Source organism: Manacus candei, unplaced genomic scaffold (genome assembly GCF_025592945.1).
Source record: "Manacus candei isolate 608988 ecotype Guabito, Panama unplaced genomic scaffold, ASM2559294v1 h1tg000076l, whole genome shotgun sequence".
Lineage (NCBI taxonomy): Eukaryota > Metazoa > Chordata > Aves > Passeriformes > Pipridae > Manacus > Manacus candei.
This window is the reverse complement of record NW_026138124.1, coordinates 11,142,867-11,163,656: the sequence shown is the minus strand read 5'-3', so window position 1 is coordinate 11,163,656 and position 20,790 is coordinate 11,142,867. Positions and strand designations below refer to the sequence as shown.

Below are 20,790 nucleotides of genomic sequence, written 5' to 3'. Positions count from 1 at the left end.
ATACTTGGTGTGAAATCACATGACTAGTGTTTGAAAGAGCAGAGAAAATCAAGACAGCAGCAGAACTACATCTGTGCTGAGTGAAGGAAAGCCTCTGAACTGACTGTAAGGAGCTGTATTTACGTTTGATATTTGCTCAGAGCTGCATGATGGGCCTGTGCCAAAGGGGCTGTCTGACCACAGCAGGGAGGAAAACCACATTCTGAGGTTGGCCATGGTTTTCTTTAGAGTCCCTTTCTATGCCTCATTTATTTACCTCTAAGTGAGGGATTATGTATTCTGTTCACAGCTTTGTTTCTTGTCTGTTTAGCTTAGGAGTTCTTTGGACTAGAGAGACTTCTTTATTAAAGGCTTGGTTGCTACTGTAGTGCACAGATGAAGATAGTTCAAACATTTACAGGTTCCCATACGTATTCCAAATATCCTTACCTTTCTCCATAAATGCTACTGACTTATGTTTTGGTTAAAGTATGATTTAGGATAATTGGTTAGTCAAAATACTGGTTTATTTCTGAATAATAAGCAGATAATAATATCTGCTGATGAAGCCAAGAAACTATTACAGATTCAAGAAAAAAATAGATTAAGAAAAATCCTCAATGCCACATTTCTTGTGAATTACTAGACAGAACTGATACTAAAAAGAGGAAACTGTTCTCTCCACACCACAGTGCCCAGAACATCCTCCCAGCCAATATATAGGGATCCCTGTTCAGGGCAGTCTGGGCTCTGCTGCTGGCCTGGTTTTCTTGGGCAAAGAACTCCATAGGAAAAGGGTGACTTCACAAGTTCTCCATCCACACAGATGGAGATTTGGAATTCATTTCTTTTGGGGTCCATTGCCCAAAGAGTTCCTGGGCTGGCCCGTGGACAGTGACTGTGGGCAGGAGCAGGTTGGTTTGGCCCAAGCCCAGTGTCTGAGGATGAGGCTGAGCTGCACAAGCCCCTTCCTGCCCACACTGCTGTGTGTGACCCCTGCAGTGGGCAGGACTGGCCAGGGCAGGGCTGTGCTGGGCACTGTGACCCCTGCAGTGGGTAGGACTGGCCAGGGCAGGGCTGTGCTGCTGTTCAGGGGTTCCAGCCCTTGTCACAAGATGGTCACAGCAGAAGCTGCAACACTTGTCTTGGCCAGATGCCGTCCTGGCAGCTCTTCACTAAACACAGAGCTGTGAGCAGGCCGGTCCACTTACAGCTTCTCTAACGTCCCATGAGCCAGTGGACACAGTAAATACACCTGGTGAAGCCAAGGGGTCTTTGTACCTTCCCCTGGGAGGTCAATGCCCACACAGTCACCCTGTTCCAGAAACACTGTCACTGTGCCAGTTACAGTGTAAGCACCGAGCTTTTCCCAGGCTCCAGAGTAAACCTTGGCAGTCATTGGGCACCACCACGTGTGAGTTACACAGACACATGGATGGAGGCACTCACCCCCACATCAACCCATGTATATATACATCTATCTCAAATCTCCCTTACTTTATTGCAAGTCTTCACCATGAATGTGCCTCATTAGGGCTTGGTCAGTTGTTGCTCAGATTACTGACGTGATGGGCTCTGTTTAATTAGATTTTTATTTGTAATGTGTTGGAGTGGAGTCAGGAAAGGGTTCTGTAGGCAGCAGATCAACCTCATCTGTGAGAGGACTGAGATAGAGAAATGGCAAACTGCAGGGTGATTTATACAGCTACTGAAAAAACATGCCACCCCCTTAGTTCTGCTTTGTTCTCCTATGTGCTGGTTGCAGCTACTTCACTGAATGTTAGAACTAAGGGAACCTGTGGGATCAGTGTCAGTAAAACCACTGAGCACATGAGAAGCCTCCCTTTGAGGCCAGGTGGCCACAGCCTTGGAGGGTGTGGTCTGGGTGACACAACTGTGGGGAGGTGCAGGGGGAGCTTCTCAGCTGCTGCTTTTCCTTACGTGCCAAGACCTCACAAAACCCAGAACAGCTCCCTGGACTGGGACAGCAGCAAACACGTATCTGAGTCTCGTGACATGCCACATCAGGATCAAAGTCCTTCCCAAACTCTTCTCACTGCTGTTATCTGCAGTGGACCTTGGAATCTTTTTTTTTTTCTTTCCCCTAATGCAGTTAAGATGAAGCAATATTTCTCTTTTAAATCTTTCCTCTGGACTTGTTTCTTCTGCTGGGACCACAAGGAGCTGGTCAGTAATTAATAGTGTCATCAAAATGCCCTAATGGCTCCTGTGCAGGTTCCCAGGAAGGTGTGAATTTACACTGTTAATAACGTACACTGATAGATTTTTTCCATAGAATTTCATTTTTCCATCCTGGTATTTATTCTGGTACAAGATTTTTATTACAATTGATGTTGAAAGCTGACTAAGATAATCTTCCCAAAGAGGTGCTTGCCTTTTGAAGCAGGAGGTGACAGAGAAGGACCCACCAGTCAAACCTCAGTGGTTTGGTTACACTGCTCTCCTGCACTTGGCTGTCCTTAGGAAGGAGTGGCTGTTCTGTGTTGGGTTCAGAAACACCAGGGAAAGCAGATACACAACACAGAGGGCTGCAGTGGGACCACATCTGGTCTCCTTGAAGCATTTCTGCTTCCATTCTCTTCTTTCCATATACGAGAGAACCACACAGGCAGGAACTGTCCTTGGTTTGTGCACGGGTGGAAAATCATCCTGAACTTCTCAGCTGTGAGATGGAGTTGTGTGTCACACCCCCAAAGAAGTGGGCAGCACTCTCCAATTAAATGAGGAAAGTTCCTCTCCTAGTGTGCATGGAGCAACTGGAGCTGTCTTTGTTTGTGTGGTTTGTGCAGGCTAAGTGAGCTCAGAGAGAGATGGGATCATGATTTCTGCCAGGTAACCCCAGTCTAGTAACTCTTATTAGAGCCCACAAATCAACATTTTTCTCCTTGTTGCAACACAGAACTGAGCCAGCTGGAATACCAGTGAGTATTCAGGAGCTTCTAATCTCATGTTAGAAATAAATCATATCTGCCCCAGAACTTCTGTCTGGAATTAGCTACTTACACGAGGCATAACCTTGCTGATAACTAATACTGTTATCATGACTCAACTAAAGTTTACTCTGGCTTTCTTTTGGTTCTAGTACATCAATAATTGGGGCTGTTCTGAGCCAGCTCATTGCAGCGGGATTTGGGTGAGGAGCTGTGTTTGTAAAACAAACTTGTCCTTGTGCAGAAGCCAGAATCCCACAGAAACCCCGTCTGCCTTACTCAGGTGGTTCTAATCTGAAATAATTACTTGGATAAACAGTTTCTGCCTGACACCTTTAGCAGATTTCCCATGGGATCTTACATAACCTCTGTCCTTTATGAGGATATTGTAGTATCTGCGGAAAAGGTCACGGGATTCATCCACCCTATTTCTAAACTGCTCTAATGGGAAGGCCTCATTTAGTATTGAAACAATAAACCCCACACGATACTTAGCAGTGTCATTCAGCTGTGATTCAGCTAAAATGCCATATATGAATGTGGGCTTTCAGAACATTCCAGAGAAGTAACTTCCTTCTGTCCGAAGCTCCAGTTTTCTCTAGGACTTGCTTCTCTCCCAGGCAGTGTCAGGCAGTCCCTGCACTCAGTGCTTCAGGCAGAGGGAACTGTCCCCTGGCTCCCAGGGTGGGTGGTCACTGGGCACCAGTTCACAAGCTGTGCCTGCATCCTGAGCCCTCCTTCCCCCTCCCCTCACCTGAGGGCCAGCCAGGGTGGCCTCAGGATGGAGCTCTTGCTTAGCTCTGTGGAATTTACACCATAAGGGGAGAATCCAACCTATTAATTTTAGTGCTGTGTGACAGAGATTAGGCAGTCAAAGCACAGACTTTTCCAGGGCAGCAGAATATTGGCTTTCCTTTGGAAATGAGAGGAGCACATTGGCTGAAATGCTCCTTCCTCTCAGTAATTCCTCTTGGTCACAGCTGCTTGTAGAGGGCTGGGCAGTGAGAGATCTGCTGTGACCCCCCTGCATGGGCAGGGCCCAGCCCAACCAGTCCTCCAAGTTTGTGCTGCTCAGAGATCCAGGTCTGTCAGTGCTGCTGTGAGCAGAAGGAAGGGAGGATGAGTACTCACTGATCACAAATGAGTCTTTTGCTGTTAGATTCCCAGGAGAGCACCAAGTCTCTCTGCCCTTGAGTCTTGTGGTGCTCTGAGGAACATGAGCACTGTGTGATTTGGGAAGGTATTTGTGTCTCCGGGAGGAGCTGTGAGCTGTGGCCTTGCTGATGGGCCAGGTACAAACCCTGGGCAGAACTGGGAACTCCCGGGGGATGTGGCAGATCAGGCAGTGTGAGCCTCCCCTCGTGGTGTCCCACTGTGGCAGGAAGAGGCTTGTAAACATTTTACATTATTATAAATAGCCTCACTAATGAGGTAAGCTTGTGTACTTAGTCTAAAACTATCATTTGTGTCCTGGGAGAAAGGTTAGAACAAACAGAGGGACTGCTGCAGGCAGAGCTGGGAGAAGCAGCCTCAGACTGGAGGGTTTCCTTTGGAGTAGCTGGGAAACAGCATTTGGAGCTGGTGAGGGGTGGAAGCAGGGCTGATGTACAATATTTATAACCACTTGATTTTTACTTTGGGGTCTCTGATGGGACAAAGTCCCCAGCACACAGTGCAGGACAGAGCACACAGTGCTCCAGCTGATCCCAGGGAATGCATTAGAAGCAGCAGGTGGTTATGAATTAGGAAGCTTCCCTGCAGCTCTGGAGAGCTTTTGCCACTGACCAGAGACAGTAAATTCATGAGTAACTGTTCTCACCAGTCCTCTCTCTGTTTCCCCTCTCCTCTTTGCAGGCAGTGTTGATAAATCAGTCACCAGATGCGATATCAGAAAACTTTTATACAAGTTTTTAATAAAAAAATTCAACAAAAATATATATCATCAGGCATTTTATGCAATGCATACATTCTTTATATCTGCAGGTACAGATAAATAACAGAAGGCAAAACCAAATATTTTGCTTATCTTTGGCCATTAACCAATAATCACCCCCAAAGAGATATTACAGGGTTAAAGGATAATAGACTGAGTCTGTAAACGTCTCTCACTACAGACACAGTATCAGGCAATAATACAGTAGTCAGATTTTCAGAAATGTAAGGAAATAGTTCTTTAACACTGCCCAATACTGAAATTTCACCTAGTTTGCTGCTCTGGAGCATAAGGCCTTCAGCTGACACAGGCACAGTCCTGGGTTACATCAGATACTCCCCAGCCCTCCCTGACCTCCTTCCCTTGGCCACTGTCCTAGTTGTGGGGGCTGGGACCAGTTTATCACTCTGTGGGTATAACCAAAACTGTGTATTCTACCCCCTCTCTGTCATTTCTGAGGGACTGGTAATAAATGCATTGTTTGCAGCAGCTGCCCAGGTACAAGCTGGGTGTTAAAGAAACCCTGTGAGGCAGGGGAGTGTTTCTTTGTCTTCACACCAACAACCAGCTGTGACAGCCCCCCTCCAGACCCAGCCTGAGGGGTCAGCTCTGCTACTGGGACATACTGGACTGGCATAACAGGCAGCTGCAACACCCAGACCATCAAAGAGGCCAAAACCATGCCCTGACTGACAGAGTTAAATCCCCCATTGTGAACTTCCCTGGGTGGGGGAGGCACTGGGCATTCCCACCTGAACCTGAGCATGTACAGACTTTGGGTTTTGGGACTTCTGGCACCACTCCTCGGATGCAGAGGAGGACCAGAACTCCAACAGGACTGCAGCTGCCACTCTCAGTAGGACTGTGATCCTTACTCCAACAGGACTGTGACCATCATCTGACCAACAGGTTTCCTTTTACTTTGCTCCCAGGGGGCCCTGTGGTGCTCAGCACAGGGGCCATCAAACACCATTCTGTTCTTGTCCCAGGGTGCTGGGTTACACACCTGTCTTTGTGGGTTAAAACCATTTTATTTATTGTAATCTTTCTAGTAAATTGTAACTCTGACTTGTAATCCTTCTTGAGCTGGGTTCATTTCTCCCACAGGTTTCTTTTTAAACCAGCACACACACACTGCTCTACAAAGCCAAGCTGTACCTCCTCACAAAGAAACTAGCACAAAGTCTGACCTGGGGCTCAGCTTCCTGAACCCCAACCAATGTACAAAAGGAACCTTAACTGCTCTGTAAGTCAGTATTTTCCTACCTCAATATCCCAGAATAACAGTTTTCCTTCCACTTACAGCACAGATGCATCATGGCTCTACCAAAGCAATATATACATGAGACACATGAAACATCAGAGAAGCAATTTTTAAAGGTACAATGATAACATGTAGCAGCTTATGTCTATATATGTACATGTTTTCACAGTTATATTTTAGAAAATTGAGAACACCAGGAATACTTCTACTGTGTTTTCTATAAATAGTAAAAAAAATTACCTGTCAGGCATTTTGATAAAATAGTATTTAGGTTATCACTTTAAATAGCTCTTGAAAACCTGTAGAGTTTTAAGCTTAAAGGCTGTACAGTTTGAGGATTCTGTGAAGTGTTTGTAGCCAGTTTCAGCAGCTGGGCCACCTGCCAGCTGGAATTGGAGTTTTCTTCTTCTTTTCCAAATATCAGATCTGGTAGCAAAGGAACTGCAGCACCTTGGGTGGGATGGGCAGGTTGCTGACGTGGCGGGCGGGCATGACCCTGCGGATGGCCATGCGGCACAGGTGCTGCAGGCTGGGCACCGCCCGGGGTGAGGCCCAGAAGTGCAGGCTGCCATCCTGGGTCCTGCACAAACACAGCACAACCCCCCAGCCATTACTCCTGAGAATGAGCTCACCCAGCACCCACCCTCACACGCATTTCTAGGTAGGGGACTTGCTGTTACTCCGTTCCAGCTGTTCCACTCCCATTTACACCAAATGCCAGCTCTTATTTTAAGCTACAGCAGCACAATAAGCAACTTGTCTATGCAACAGGCCTGCACAGATCTCCCAGCAGTTCCTGCCCCTGGCTATCTGATGGCTTCTTTCAGCCCACATGTTTTGGGTCTCTCTCGTGTTTATTTTCAAAGATAAGAAAGGAGTTTATCAGCTTATTGATTTTACTGCTATTCCAGGCATGCCTAAAAAAATAGTACCAGTCAGAAGCACCGAGGTGCAAGTCACGACTGAAGAGCTTTAGAACACTTAGCCACTGTTTTCAACCTTTTGTGTTATCTTATTATTTCAGAAAGGAAACCAAAGTCTATACTTGCCCTGCAGCGAGAACACTGCCATCAGTAGAGAAAGTACAGCAGAGCCCGTTGTTCAGAGGTGCAACTTGTACAGGGTATTCTTCATCAATTCTCCAGAACCTCACCATTCTGAGAGGGAGGGACAAGGTAGGAAGTTACTGGAGTAGGTATTTAATTCTGTTTGATATTATCTCTGATGCTGCACAAGAAACTAGTCTGAAGCACAGCTCAGGGAATTTTTATGAATATTTTAATAGGCATACACAGTGTTTCAGGTCTGGCCTGAAATGCTCTGATTTCTTCTTTCCTGGTAAATACCTTGCTCTGTACTTTTTCAATTAAAAAAAAGACTGCCTTCAGTAACAGAAAGCAATACCTGAACTACAGATTTAGACAATTTCTCAAGTGTCACATACGCTAGGAATTCCCAACAATGCTTGTCAATTAAAAAAATAAACCCTCCTGAAGATAGTTGAATACCCTTCCTGTCATGTTGAGAAAGCAGCTCACATTCTTAAAACACAGTCCTTCAGGATACCACTCATGATGGTCACAGAGCTGAATCCAAATCACAGGACACTTTTCCCTTTGCTTTGGAATTTACTTCTGTCCACAAGACTTGTCTGCATTAACAACTCCATTTACAGCCCCTCTTAGTTGTTTTCAGCTGTTACACACTTAAGTTGTTCAGATCATCTACTCTGTACCCAACTAAGGACTTCTACACTCAAAATCAGTGTTGCCACACACCAGACAACTCGTCTGCTTTTACCGAGAGCACCAGAAGTCAGTTCTCAGTGAAAGCAGCCCAGCCCTGCCAGTGTTCAGAGTGCAGAGCCCGTGGGGTCTGACAGAGCCCTCCCCACACTCACTTGTCGTCGGCCAGGCTGGCCACGTGCAGCCCGTCGGGGCTGAAGGACACCGAGCGCACCCAGCGGTCGTTGGCACCGCCCGCGAAGATCGGCGTGGGAGCAGGGAACAGGTGCCTGGGGACAGAGAGACACAGCTGGATGGGTGGGAGCAGGGAACAGGTGCCTGGGGACAGAGAGACACAGCTGGATGGGTGGGAGCAGGGAACAGGTGCCTGGGGACAGAGAGACACAGCTGGATGGGTGGGAGCAGGGAACAGGTGCCTGGGGACAGAGAGACACAGCTGGATGGGTGGGAGCAGGGAACAGGTGCCTGGGGACAGAGAGACACAGCTGGGGACAGAGACACAGCTGGGGGGTGGGAGCTCTGTGGGAGCAGAGACACAGGGCAGGGTCCCCTCAGCCACAGCAGGGAGAGAAATGGGTGGAACATGTAGCTACTAAACTGTTGAACTGAGAATTCAGGAGTGGAGACTGAACTCCGTGTCTGTCACAGCTCTCAACACTGAGCTTTGCTGAAGGTGCCTGAGTTAGTACTCTGGAAGTACCAGTGCTGTAAATTCTCTCTCAGATGGAAGAACAACCTCCAGTCTCTGCCACTTCAGGGTTTCCATCAGCCCCTGCTCTTTCCCAAGTCCAATCATCAATTACATACAGAAACCCATTGATTTTCATCTACACTCTGGGAGAAAGTTTCCAGGTTTGACTGCTTTACTCACCCAAATTCCATGAGAATAACTCCAATATGTGGATCCCAGACATAGACTCGAGTATCATAAGATGCAGTAGCCAGTAATGCTCCATCAGGAGAGAACTCACAAGCTACAACATCATTGTGATGTCCTTCAAGTTTCCGTAACATGGAGTATTTATCCATATCCCAGAGGAAAACCTGCAATTAAATAAGCTGATGTTATAGCTCTGCTCAGAGAGGCAACGCAGCATTTAATTTGTTTTTTAAGTATAACTAATCTTATTTAGGATTATATTAAAATCAGGTATTATGAATTACTACAATTAAGAAATATGCTCAGTGTCATACTCAGATTAAAATCAAGGGGTTTTTTTAAAAAATAATTAAAGCAGACATGCAAGTTCTAACTCAAGTTTGTTAAATGTTATTATCAAAATAAGCCAAAATATAAGATAAAGGCAACACAATTTAACCATGTAGCTTACTGAAATTCATGTATTACAAAACTATTTTATTAAAATATGCAGAAATAAATAGGGTTAAACTCTACAGTCCCCTCTTTTCAGTAACTACCAAAATTTTAAGAAATATACAGACAGAAAATGTAAGGTTAACATATTGTTACTCCAGTGGCATCCCTTTAAGATCACTTGTTTACAATTGCTTGGATCACCAACGTCAGCCTAGGAAGAGAAACAGATACTGCAAGCAAAAAGAATTTTCACAGCCAAAAATTATGTCTTTGGCAAAACAACAGGGAAGTCTAACCACATTATTAGAAAGAATTTAGGCATTTTAAATCAACAGCAACAAACAACATTAATATTACAATTTACCCAGCTAATTGCACAGTGTATTATAAGAATTGATAAAATATTACAGTACTCTGGGATTTTACATGCAGTTGTACATTATATATAATCAGAATAGAGACTGTGCAGAATTACTTAATAGGAACTATCCATGTACTGCAGCGTGATTTTATAGGAATGTAAGTCTTTAACAAAAGCTGTTATGTCCCTCTAAGAGCTCATTTCAGGGACCCTGATTTCCCCCTCCCCCCAACAGTTTTACCACACAGATTAAATTCTGACATCTTGGATAAATTTACGTTTGACCAAAGCAAGCACAGCCTTAGTGCCTCCCACACTTCCTAAAACTGAACCGTTTTACAGTCGGTCATAAACGTGTTGACTGATTTTTCCGAGGAGCCCCCAACATTCCACAACACTGGGAACTAGGTTTGAGGAGTCAGTGTGTTTCACTGCTGTGAAAATTATCAAAAAAAAAAAAAAGGAAAGCAAGCAAGCAAGCAGACAGTGGACATGGACCAGCACCTGCGTACGTACAGGACCCCTTGCAGCCGAGGGCAAGGTTACTTCGTCCTACGGTACCGGCCCGGGCTGGCGGCCAGGCATGGGCATGCCCCTCTCTAACAGCACTGTGCTCCCAGAGGGGCAGCTTAACTCAATCACACCAATATTGCTGCCACCACCTGTGACAGGGAAAGCAAGAAGCTTATGGAAAACACACAGCCTACAGACAGCAATGCCCACCCCCCCTCTGCTCCAGCTACAGAGCCAAACCCCAGAGCTCAGCTGTTCTCCAGCAGATCTGCACTGGGAACTCGAGGGATGGAACACATCTGAGAGCTCATCCGGACAAGTGGGTTGGGCTTTTCACTCCACTGAACTACCTACAGAGCCCCTGGAACCAGGAATCCCCCTTTCTTGTTTGCCCTAATTCTTGGGTGCCAAGAGTAGCTCATGGCACAGCTGCACTGCTTTCAGTTCTCTGGCAGGGCATTAGGATGGGATGGAAACAAAACTTGTGTGCTGCTCCTCCTTCTAACTCTTGTGCCATTGGTATGGGAAAACAGGGAGAAACACTTTTGTTCAGCAGGAGATACCCTGACTGGCTCAGACTTTGAAAAGTCCTTATTGAGCAGGAAATAGAAAGCATCAAATCAAATCAAAATAGTTTTATGCATTAATCTAAGTATCTTTTAACACTGGCAGCTTTAGCTGTCTTTGGTCTATGCCATGACCCCATGCAGATGTGCAGACCTATTTCTCAAAGAACACTTACAGCCTTTTCTACTAAAAGCAGTGCAAGTTTCATTCACAAATCAGGGTCTCAGTGCACCATTTGCCAGTCTAATTTCATGCACTTTTACATCATCATCAAACATTAGAAGTTCATGACACCGAGCACAAGCTTAATGTTATTTAGATTTCAAATGATTATGCACACAATTCAGGAGATTTAAGGAACAAGAAACTCTGACACATACTGCCTTACTAGCTCCAACAGAGCAGAGGATGGAGGAGTCTGGTGAGAATGCACAGCCATACACCCAGTTCTGGTGGCCTCTCAACACCTTCATCATATTTCCTAAAAAGAAAGACGCTGCTGTAAGAATTGGTTTAATATTACAAAATTCGGATTGAAAAGCTTTTCCAAATTAGTTATTCCTTTGTAAAATTTTGTACTGTTTTTCCAAACATCTTGCAGAGTCATTGTACACAGAAACAAAAATCCTGTGGTGCAGCCTCTGAATCCCATGTCCCTGTTCAGAAAGTCACTTCATGCACTCTTAACTTAGCCCAGTCCCCATTCTCCCTTCAGGGTACACCCAGATAAAGAATTCCAAGAGAGTGTAGAGTGGGTGACTAACAGAGCTACACTCATTATTTAAGCAATCCTGACCAAACTGAGTTTACAGCAATAAAAGAGGCAAGTACACAGATATTTCTCCCAGGTTTTAGAGCAGATAAACTCTGAGCACGAACCATCATCTTTCAGGTCCCACACCCGCAGGGTTTTGTCTCTGGATGCAGACACTAAAATCAGGCTGCCATCAGGGGCAAAGGTTAAATCTCTGACAACTTCCGTGTGGTCCATCAGGTTCAGGAGGAGTTTTCCTGTTACATGAGAACACAATTTAACATGGACTGTACTTTTCCTCAGATCAAATGCTTTATGGATACAAACACTGAATACAAAATTACAGCACATGAAGACAATTTTCATTGCAGAAATGCTCCCTACGGTGAGCAGCATGTGAGTCCCTTCACTCCCCTGGATCAAGAGGCAACTCCCTGAAAAGCCAGAAGATCTGTACACTAGAACCTCAGAAATAAGGCAAGACTTGGCTCTTGACAGACATTCCAGTTCTAAGCTTCAATTTACAAGATAACAGCAAATTACTCAATAGTCATGAATTTTTTTAAAGCTGAGGAGTTCCCTCCAGCTTAGCAGCTGTGCTGCCAGCGAAGCTGAGAGTCCCTACGTTCAGATGCAGTCTTTTTGAGTTGAACGATTATTAACTTTTTAGAAAAGTAAAAGGTCCTCGTCACCATAAAGCAGCAACTTCATGCTTTGAAAGTTTCCTTCGAAAGTATGGTAAAACTAGGAAGATTTTAGAGTAACCAACCAATGTATGTATGCACACATTTAACCATTTTGCATCTTCCACCACTCACATCTCAAAGCATGACCCGCATCTCTTGTTCCTCTGGCAGGTTTTGATTACTTTTGGTTGCAGGAGCTCATGCTTTTTTTAGATTATTTAACTTGTACTCAAGTTTCAGTTCCCAAGTACAATTCTGTAACCAATTCCTTCTGTGGATTAATGGTGTTACACCAAGTGTGTGCTGGCACTTCAGTGTGACGAGGAGTGCTTGGAAAATGCTCTCTGGCACACGGTGGGATTGTCTGGGTGTTCTGTGCCTGGCCAGGAGCTGGACTCCACGATCCTCGTGTGTCCCTTGCAGCTCAGGCTGTCCTGACTGCACACCCACCTGTGTAGACGTCCCAGATCTTGATGCGGCCGTTGCTGAGGCCCGTGGCCAGGAGCAGCTGGTCCTGCCCGAACTTGAAGCGGTGCCACTCGATGTTGACGCAGCGGCTCCGCTTCTCCGGCACCGAGGAGCCGAAGGCCAAGCTCCACACGATGTCCCCGCAGTCGAGGATGTGCTCGCAGGGCTTGTTCTTCTGCCCACTCTCACTGTTCTGCCTCGGGAGCCTGCTGCTGGCAGGGTTTGCACCATTCTTTGTGCCGTGCAGCAAACTGTGAACACACAGAAAATACAGAAATACAGCAGAAGTTATCCTGAACAGCAAACATTTCTTAAAGATGTAATGAAACCTCTGAGCTGTCATAATGTACATCTCTGAGACCCATAATGGGGCATTTTTACTTTAAAATTATAAATGCAGTTTTTTTCTTATAAGTGTGAAAAATTACCAGCACCTGGAAATCTTCCTACATAATATAATACTAATATTTTGTACTCATTTTTATCTCTGTCGAGAGCAAGATATTAACTTAACCCACTGTGAAAGCTATGAGGTTTAAAGCATTTATAGAAAAATGAGTCACAAAAATTTCTAAGACTTTCTGCTAAATGAGCAAGTTCCCTGCAATTCCCTTGTGTGTGTTAAAACCTGGGAAGAGATACTGAGGTCAGGACATGGAAAATATTAACCACCCCAAGAAGGTGGGTGGAAAAGGGCCAGGAAAATGTAACCAGCTACAGAACTGTAGTGGTTGGTTACCAACTTCACTGAAATGCAACCTGCAAGTGCCAGTAAACTGTGTTTTGGAACTTCACCTGCATTCTAACACAGATGATAAGGAAAGAGGTCTGCCTTTAAGTAAATTCCTAAAAGGTAAAACCAAACAGCTTTGTGATGGGAAATTTAAAGGGCCAGATCTGCCCAGGTCTATAACTTCCCTTTTCATTCAAACTTCCTCTTACTTTAGGGCATCTGAAACTACTAATAAATCCCTCCTCCACAGACTTTGTGAGGCTGCAATAGTTGATGCTCTTGCTGGCCACAGAGGAAGAGATGAAATAACAGCTGTTACTTTAAGGAAGTAGCTTTTCCCCAAGGTGCCAAAGCCTAAAAAGCCAGTCTATGCATTTTAATCCATTGAAACCCATGTCCTGTTTTTAAATTGTTCCGTTTTTCAGGTGCATTAGAAGCCACAGAGGTTTGCCTTACAAGTTACTGAGGCACTGTGCCCAGGGGACCAGCTTCACTATGCGGTGTCCCTGCGACCACGCCAGGTACGAGCCATCGGGAGCGAACGCGACCGTCCAGTTCTCCCGCCCACACTTCTTGTCGAAGGGAGCCGTGGGGGCGAGGAGCTCTCCTACCGTGCGGGACCGTGCTGGGGGAACAAAGGGGAAAGGCGGTTGAGAAAAAGGCAGCGCGTTACAGCGGCGACACGGGAACCAGGCAGTGCCTCAGCCCGCTTGTTTCACGCCATTTAAAGTCATCGAGAGCCGGGTCTTATGTCACTGAGGAACCGATCCCAGGGCTGAGCCCGGGCTGCCAAAGCCATCGAGTCACCGGGGAGAAACACGGGGCGTTGGACGCCTGCTTGTGCTGCGGGTGATGCCGCACGCCGGGATCATCGGCACCGCATCCCGGGATCATCGCTAGCGCACCTCGGGATCATCGGCACCGCATCCCGGGATCATCGGCACCGCATCCCGGGATCATCGCTAGCGCACCTCGGGATCATCGGCACCGCATCCCGGGATCATCGGCACCGCATCCCGGGATCATCGGTACCGCACCCCGGGATCATCGGCACCGCACCCCGGGATCGGCAGTACCGCACCTCCGGACCATCGGCACCGCATCCCGGGATCGGCGGCACCGCACCCCGGACCATCGGTACCGCACCTCCGGACCATCGGCACCGCACCCCGGACCATCGGTACCGCACCTCCGGACCATCGGTACCGCACCCCGGACCATCGGTACCGCACCCCCGAGTCGGCCCCGCCGCCCCCGCGCGCTCCCACGGCCGGGCCGGGAAAGGCTCCATGTGCCGCGATCCCGCCCGTCCCCGGCGGGCAGCGCCGTGTGAGCCCCGCCCGAGCCCGGGCCGGGCCGCGCTGCCCCCGCACCCCCGCCCCGCTCACCGATGAGCTTCTCGTTGACACTCGGGGGAAAGCTGGCCATGGACGGGCGGCCTGCGGGGCGGCGGCGCTGCGGCGGGACCGGCGGCTCGGCAGCGGCGAAGATGGCGGCGGGGAGGCGGCGGGGCGGGGCGGGGGCCGGGCCGGGGACGCTCCGCCCGGGGCCGGGCTGGGGCTGCGGGCAGCGGCTCTGCCCGCCCGGCTCTGATTGCCCGGCTCTGCCCGTCCGGACCCGGCTCTGCCCGCCCGGCCCTGCCCCGCAGTTCTGTGCCCGGCCCGGCCGTGCCGCTGTCCCGGTTCCCGGTGTGACCCCCCGCAGCAGCCCCGGGACGTGCCGCCCGCACCCCCGTCCCTCCTGTCCGCGGCAGCGGCACCCGCAGGTACAGCCCCAGCCCCGCCCGCGCCAACAGAGGAGTCACATTTAAACGACACAAGGGACTAAATCTGTAGTGACCTGGCTCCCCCAAAACGTGGAGGTTCAGAGTACAGCAAAGAACCACAGTGAACACCACCCCCCCCCATATTGCAATCAAAAGGTGGTTTCTAGCTGCTGTAGTGGGGATGTACTGATGGGCTTGTGTTCAGAGGCTACCGACTCCTCAAATGGGATAAGAAGTGTTCTTATATTGCCTAAATGCCAGACCAGCAGCAGAGAATGTTCCTAGCACAGAGAGAGATTGTCTACACTATCTTTTAAGGCAGGTTGTGACATCCCTGATGTCTGTTTGACCACGGGACTGCAGGGTGACACGTAAACCAAAAAATATGCAAACATTGCGTTGTGGAATGTGTGTAGGACAGAGATGTGAGCACTTAATTTCATCTGCCCTAACCAGGGGCTGGAAGAGTCTCAGGACTCTCCTACCCTTTGATATTTCTTTATAGTTCAGCATCTACATCCAGCAAGAGCTTGTTTATGATAAAATTTTGAATTTGTTGTTAATGTTGTCCACAAACAACTTGGAGAAAGAGATGCTGAGGCCACCTCGGTCTCTGAGTGATCTGTATTAACATCTCTGTCCTCTGCTTTCTCCTTCCTTTTTTATTCCTTTTGCATATCTAAGTTCTGCCCCTCTTCTAGAAAAAGTGACCCTTCCTTGCTCTGTCCTGGACTTCAGAGAAGCACCCAGCAGGATAATTAACTGCAGATAATGATTGTGATTTCATTCCAAAGCAGTGGCCTCGCTGGCAGATGCTGCAATAGCCATCGGGATGAGCTATTCAGCAACAGCCAGGAATCACCCCTGGCTGAGCAAGGCTAGTGAAGCTTTTTTTAACCCGGGTAGTGACACAATGTCAAAGAAAGGAGCAGGAAGAAGTCTGGAATATTTTCGGTGATTCAAACACTAGCATGGATTAACAGGGGTTTGTATAAACTCCCTTAGCCCATCGTAGCATTAGTTTGACACAGCATAACCCTGTTCCTGCTCTATCCATCCTCCTCTGCCCGCAGAGGGAAGAGCCCTGAGCAGCTCTGAGCGCCTCATCTCTTGGCACAAGGCAGATTTGTAGCCAGTGAATATTGTGAAATGCTGCTGGGAGTTGCTTCTGAGCTGGGAGTGTTTGAGCCAGGCCAGCCCCTGGCTGAGGGGGCTCACAGAGGTTTCTCCTGAGGGTTTGACCCTCCCACAGAGCCAGCACAAGGCTGAGTTCTGTTTGCTGACCTTGGGGCTGTTACAGCCAGAGAACCAGAGCTTTGCAGGGGTGTTACCAGCTTGCTGCCTTCCTTGCTTTTTTTTTAAAGAAAAGTATTTTGCAATTTATTATTTCTTTATGTCTCTGTGTTCCTGTAAGTACTGCCCCAACAGTTGGTGTTTCTTCCCCAGTGTGCATTCTGCACATTAGCACAGTAGATTTAAGGCTGGAAGAAGTGATTAGGTCATTTAGTCTGCTTTTTATACAGAGGAATATATTTTAATCTAATTTCACACACCTTCAAACAGTGAGGATTTTCAGCCTTTTTACAACACTGGGATCCAACCGAGTCTGTCGGGTTCTGTTTGCTGTCCTGGTGTGGGTTGTGCAGACAAACCTCCAGGAGTCTGATCAGCACAGTGAGTGTAAAACACAGAAAAGGACTAGAAAAGCCCCTGGGGCTTTCTAAGGCCCACAAGTTATGTTCCTCCTCCTCACAGCTGTCATTCTATAAAGCACTCCTGACAAAGTAGGAACAGTTAGGGCCAGTCACACCAAGTCCAAGGTAGGTGATCTGTGCAATAGTACCTGCATCTCGGAGGTCTGGCTGTCACTAAAAATTATGCTATTTTTAGTCTACACTGTTAATAATTCACAAGCTCCTGTTTGTTTTGAGAACCTTCTTGAGATGGAGAAAGTTCAGCCTGAGTTTGTGGAGGCAAAAGAGAAGGTGAAAAGAAAAACAAGAATGGAAGAAAGAAAGAGAGGGCAAAGAGGTTGAAGAGGAAAAGGGATTGCAGTGAGGAGAATGATGAGCAGCAGAGAAACTAGAGAAGTGCTGTCAGGAGTTGGACTTCAGTGACCCTTGTGGGTCCCTTCCAGCTTAGGATATTCTGTTATTCCATGATTCTGAGGAGGTCCAAGTGACAGGCCCCCAGGGTGAAGGGTTAGAAAACCCTGACATACAAATAAAGCAACACCCCAGCCCTGCAAGGAGCTGTTAGAGGAGCGGGGCCTTGCGCAGTGGGCTTTGCCATTTCACAGGCTGTAAACGTGCTTTCAAGACCCTGAGCAGTCTTTGCCCCTCAGTGTCTCTGCCCCCCTTGCTGCAGTTCCCCCTTGCCCTGAGGTGCTGCAGGGATGGCCCTGTTTCAGCTGCTGCCTCATTTCGTTGGTGGTGTTGTTTGTGGGGTCGCTCCAGGCAGTCTCGGCCCCGTTTCAGCTGCCCAGTGTGGGATGGTGACCCTGGGGTTTGCAGTCAAATAGACAAGACAAACAGCTCTTGGGAGGAGGAGCGTGGGGATGAGGCCACTTTCTCAGGGTCATCCTGGAGCAGCCAGGAGCAGAACTGTCTGATCTTCCCATGGGCACCTCATGCACCAGGAGCTGAGGTTCCCTCCCTTGCTGGAATTCTGAGCTGCCATTTCTCTCTCCCCTTTTCCCTGTTGCTCTGCAACTTATTCACCGTTGTTTCTTGTGAAAATTTTTAGATGGTCATAAATTGATGTACATCTGGTACCTCAGGGGTTAATCTGTAAAGGTCTGCTAAAAGAGTGTGCTGTGGAAAAGCTGCAGATGGAATATCAGAGAGACTATGGAATTTTGTCTCCGCATTCTTTTGGTCTCGTTGGGATTTTATAATTCTTGGAGCATGTCTTTGGGTATAATAAATAGAGCAGATGGCTCAGTGTGTGTGGGGAATTGAGAGCTTCCATGATGAGTAGCTGCACTGGAATAAGGGAGAGAGAAGTTTGAGGTTATTCCTTTTAGGTTCAAACCATTCCTTCTCTATAAGCCAGCCATGGATGCCTTGTAAAGGAGCTGCTTCCAGAAACATCTGTGCTAAATTTACCCACTGAGGGTACAAGAGGCCTTATCTCAGATGGCTGAAGGTCACACTCAGAGCTTCGAGCTGTCCTAAGCAAGGGCAGTAGGGAAGGTTCCCTGTGTTACAGAGGAAGCAGGTCAGGCTCCCTTGAGCTCACTGTACCCACACCCCAATGTATGCCAGCATAACCTCCAATATCCACACAGCTACTTCACTTCTTCTTTAAAAAATCCTTTCTAATACTTACTGGGTTTGTGTGTTCCTCTCCAGCCTGTGTTTCCTCTGAGCTCAGCTGCCAGGGAAGGTGTCCAGGCCCTGTGCCAGGATGCTCCAGCACCTCGGCTGTTCCCTGCAATGGGAAGGGACTTCCTTTTCCACTGGGAAGTGAAAATTGGTACTGAGCTGGTCTGTGTTCCTTTGGCTTCAGTTCCCTCACTCTACTCTGTAAGTACATCTGAATATTTACAAAGGTGCAAGACCCTAAGTCTGTCATTATAACCAGGGTTCAAAATGTACCAAAGGATTGTGTGAACAGAGGGAAAACCAATGGCACAGAGGGTGTCATTGTAAATGCCAATAAATCATCTATAAATTCAATTTATAGAAAAGCAAGTTGAGTTTAACAGGAACAATGACTGAGACAGGCTCCCTGCATTCTGTAGAGCAGATCAATGAAATGATCAGAACAGAGGAAGGCGACATGTCGGGGAATTACGGGCTGTGTGTGGCAGCTTCTGCCTGGAAACAGCCAGGGCTGCATTCCTGCTGCGGGGAGTTGGGAAAGAGCAGGTTGTTTATAGATAAAGAGTGTTTGCTCACAGATCAGAGATGGGCCTGAGCTGGCGTGGAACTGAGCTTCAAAATATTTGGGTGGCTTGTATGCAGGCTTGTTGCTACAGGGAACACGTGCAGAGGGCTACAGAGAAGGTGAAGAATCTGAGAAATGGAGGTTCTTTGAAGGCGGAGGTTGGACAAGAGAATTTCTAAAGATCCTACCTAGCCCCATCTTGTTGGGCTGTAAAAATGCTGGAAATAGGTGAGGGGAGAACTCAGGAACTCCCCTCTGTGTTACACTGAGGATGTGCTGCCGTGTTTGCCCCGTGGGAGGGTGAGGCTGGTGTAAAGGAGCTTCAGCAGCACAGAGCCCACTGAGCTGTTTGACTGCCCCATGCCACAGGCTTTGTTTCCTTCTGTCTGTTCCTAAACAGCCCTGGGGACAGAGCACCAGAGCCCTGCCTGCTGTAATTCACCTCCTGCCTCACCTTCCTCTCCACCCCAGCATCACATCTGGCTCTGATCAGCCGGCCGGGGTCACTCAGTGAGTCTGAGAGCTCTTAAGGGAAGGCCCTGCCCTCTGCATTAACGTAATTGCAGGTTATTTGTGAGATTCCTTGCATGGCTTTGCTTCCTGAAGGTCTGGCACAGAAATCCGGGTTTGTAATTTGAGCCCTGACCAGCGGCTGGCTGTAATTATGGGCTCCATTATCCCGGCAGCCGCTGGAGCACAGAAAGTAAAAGCTCGGTGTTGCCACTAGCCCTGGAAATGCACCCGTGGGTAGCTCACAACTGCCCTGCGTGGGCTCTGTGCACACAGGCAGGACTTGGGGTCCTCTGGAGCCTGCTCTGTGCTGCTCACAAATGTTTCCTGAAAGAGCCTGGCGGGATTTCTGGTTACACCCTCACTGTAGCTCTCCTGAAGGCAGAGATTGCACAAAAATGTGTAACAAATAAGCCTTGACAATGGCAGTAGGTTCCCTACTAAAGCAAAGCAGGATTTGGGGGGAGCATAATTGACTTTTCTGCCAGATGTCATAAACGGGGGGGATGAGCTGGATGTGCTCAGACCTATGGACACGTGGATCAGCTGCAGGGCAAAGGGAATGGTGACTGAACATGGTGTCTCATGGCAGCTGCAGGCTGGGAATGGCTCTGGGAACACTCTGGTCACCAGAGTCCAAACGGGAAAGGCCACTGGGAAGTAAAAACAAAGGACAGAGAGTACATTCCTGCAAGACCTGAAGCGTAAACCAGTACCCAGACATCTCCTGATTCAGGACCACTGGGGACATTGCAGGTGTGCACTGTGGAACTGGGGCTGTGGGTCCTGCTGTTCCCTCAGCAGATTGTCCCAGAGCTGCCGTGGCAGGGTCGGTGCTGGGGGTGGCACCAGGGCTGTGCCCTGCCTGCACCTCTGCCTGGCTCTTTGTTTCAGGGGGCAGGGAAGGGGTTGCTTCTTCACCTGCTTGTGCAGCACCGATCCAAAGGATCTGGGTGCAGGGGGAGCCCTCACAAGTGCCTGCAATGCAAACAGCACATGGTGTAGTGAGGGCTGGGTTACACAACCTGGGTGGAAGGTGATAAATCCTCCACGTGGAGGCCGGGCAGACTCACTCCCACTCACCCACGGCTGTGCAGCTTCTAATCTTTACACTGCAATTGAGTCCCTTCCATGCTCCTGGGTTAAAGCCTTCCAGCTCCCACATGGCTCAATCAAGGCCCTTTTTTGGGCTGTTTTGGAAGGTTGTCTTGCCATGACTGTGTCAAGAAAGGGTGTATTTTTTTAAATTTAAATTGAGATTCATATATGGAAGGAAAAGATGAATTGACCACTTCAATCCTGCCAGTCCAACAGAAGCAAATATTTTAAGTGCAATTCCATTACAGGATTAA

The 20,790-nt window shown here is 48.0% G+C and overlaps 1 protein-coding gene across 2 annotated transcripts; it reads right to left on the bottom strand.

The window, feature by feature from the left end:
• Positions 1–4,817: 4,817 nt before the first annotated feature.
• On the bottom strand, positions 4,818–14,818 carry WSB1 (WD repeat and SOCS box containing 1). 2 transcript variants are annotated; one of them, XM_051809262.1, is made up of 9 exons: positions 14,661–14,818; positions 13,729–13,897; positions 12,522–12,790; positions 11,511–11,642; positions 11,012–11,112; positions 8,744–8,916; positions 8,028–8,141; positions 7,177–7,284; positions 4,818–6,707 (listed from the first exon to the last, which is right to left on the bottom strand). In XM_051809262.1, the coding sequence occupies exons 1-9, from the start codon at positions 14,698–14,700 to the stop codon at positions 6,548–6,550; spliced, it is 1,266 nt and encodes a 421-aa protein (XP_051665222.1). In that variant the 5' UTR covers positions 14,701–14,818; the 3' UTR covers positions 4,818–6,547. The 2 variants fall into 2 exon arrangements, 1 of the variants encoding a protein (XP_051665222.1); XR_007908013.1 differs by having other exon boundaries at positions 6,569–6,707; positions 8,028–8,190.
• Positions 14,819–20,790: the final 5,972 nt, after the last annotated feature.

What these genes read in the sequence shown, in the direction of transcription:
- WSB1 (XM_051809262.1), bottom strand. Translation starts at nt 14,700, where the DNA reads ATGGCCAGCTTTCCCCCGAGTGTCAACGAGAAGCTCATCG. An exon ending in GCACAGTGCCTCAGTAACTT is followed by an intron (nt 12,791 to 13,728) that starts GTAAGGCAAACC and finishes GTGTGTTCACAG; the next exon opens with TTTGCTGCACGGCACAAAGA. An exon ending in GTGGGACCTGAAAGATGATG is followed by an intron (nt 11,113 to 11,510) that starts GTTCGTGCTCAG and finishes CTTTCTTTTTAG; the next exon opens with GAAATATGATGAAGGTGTTG.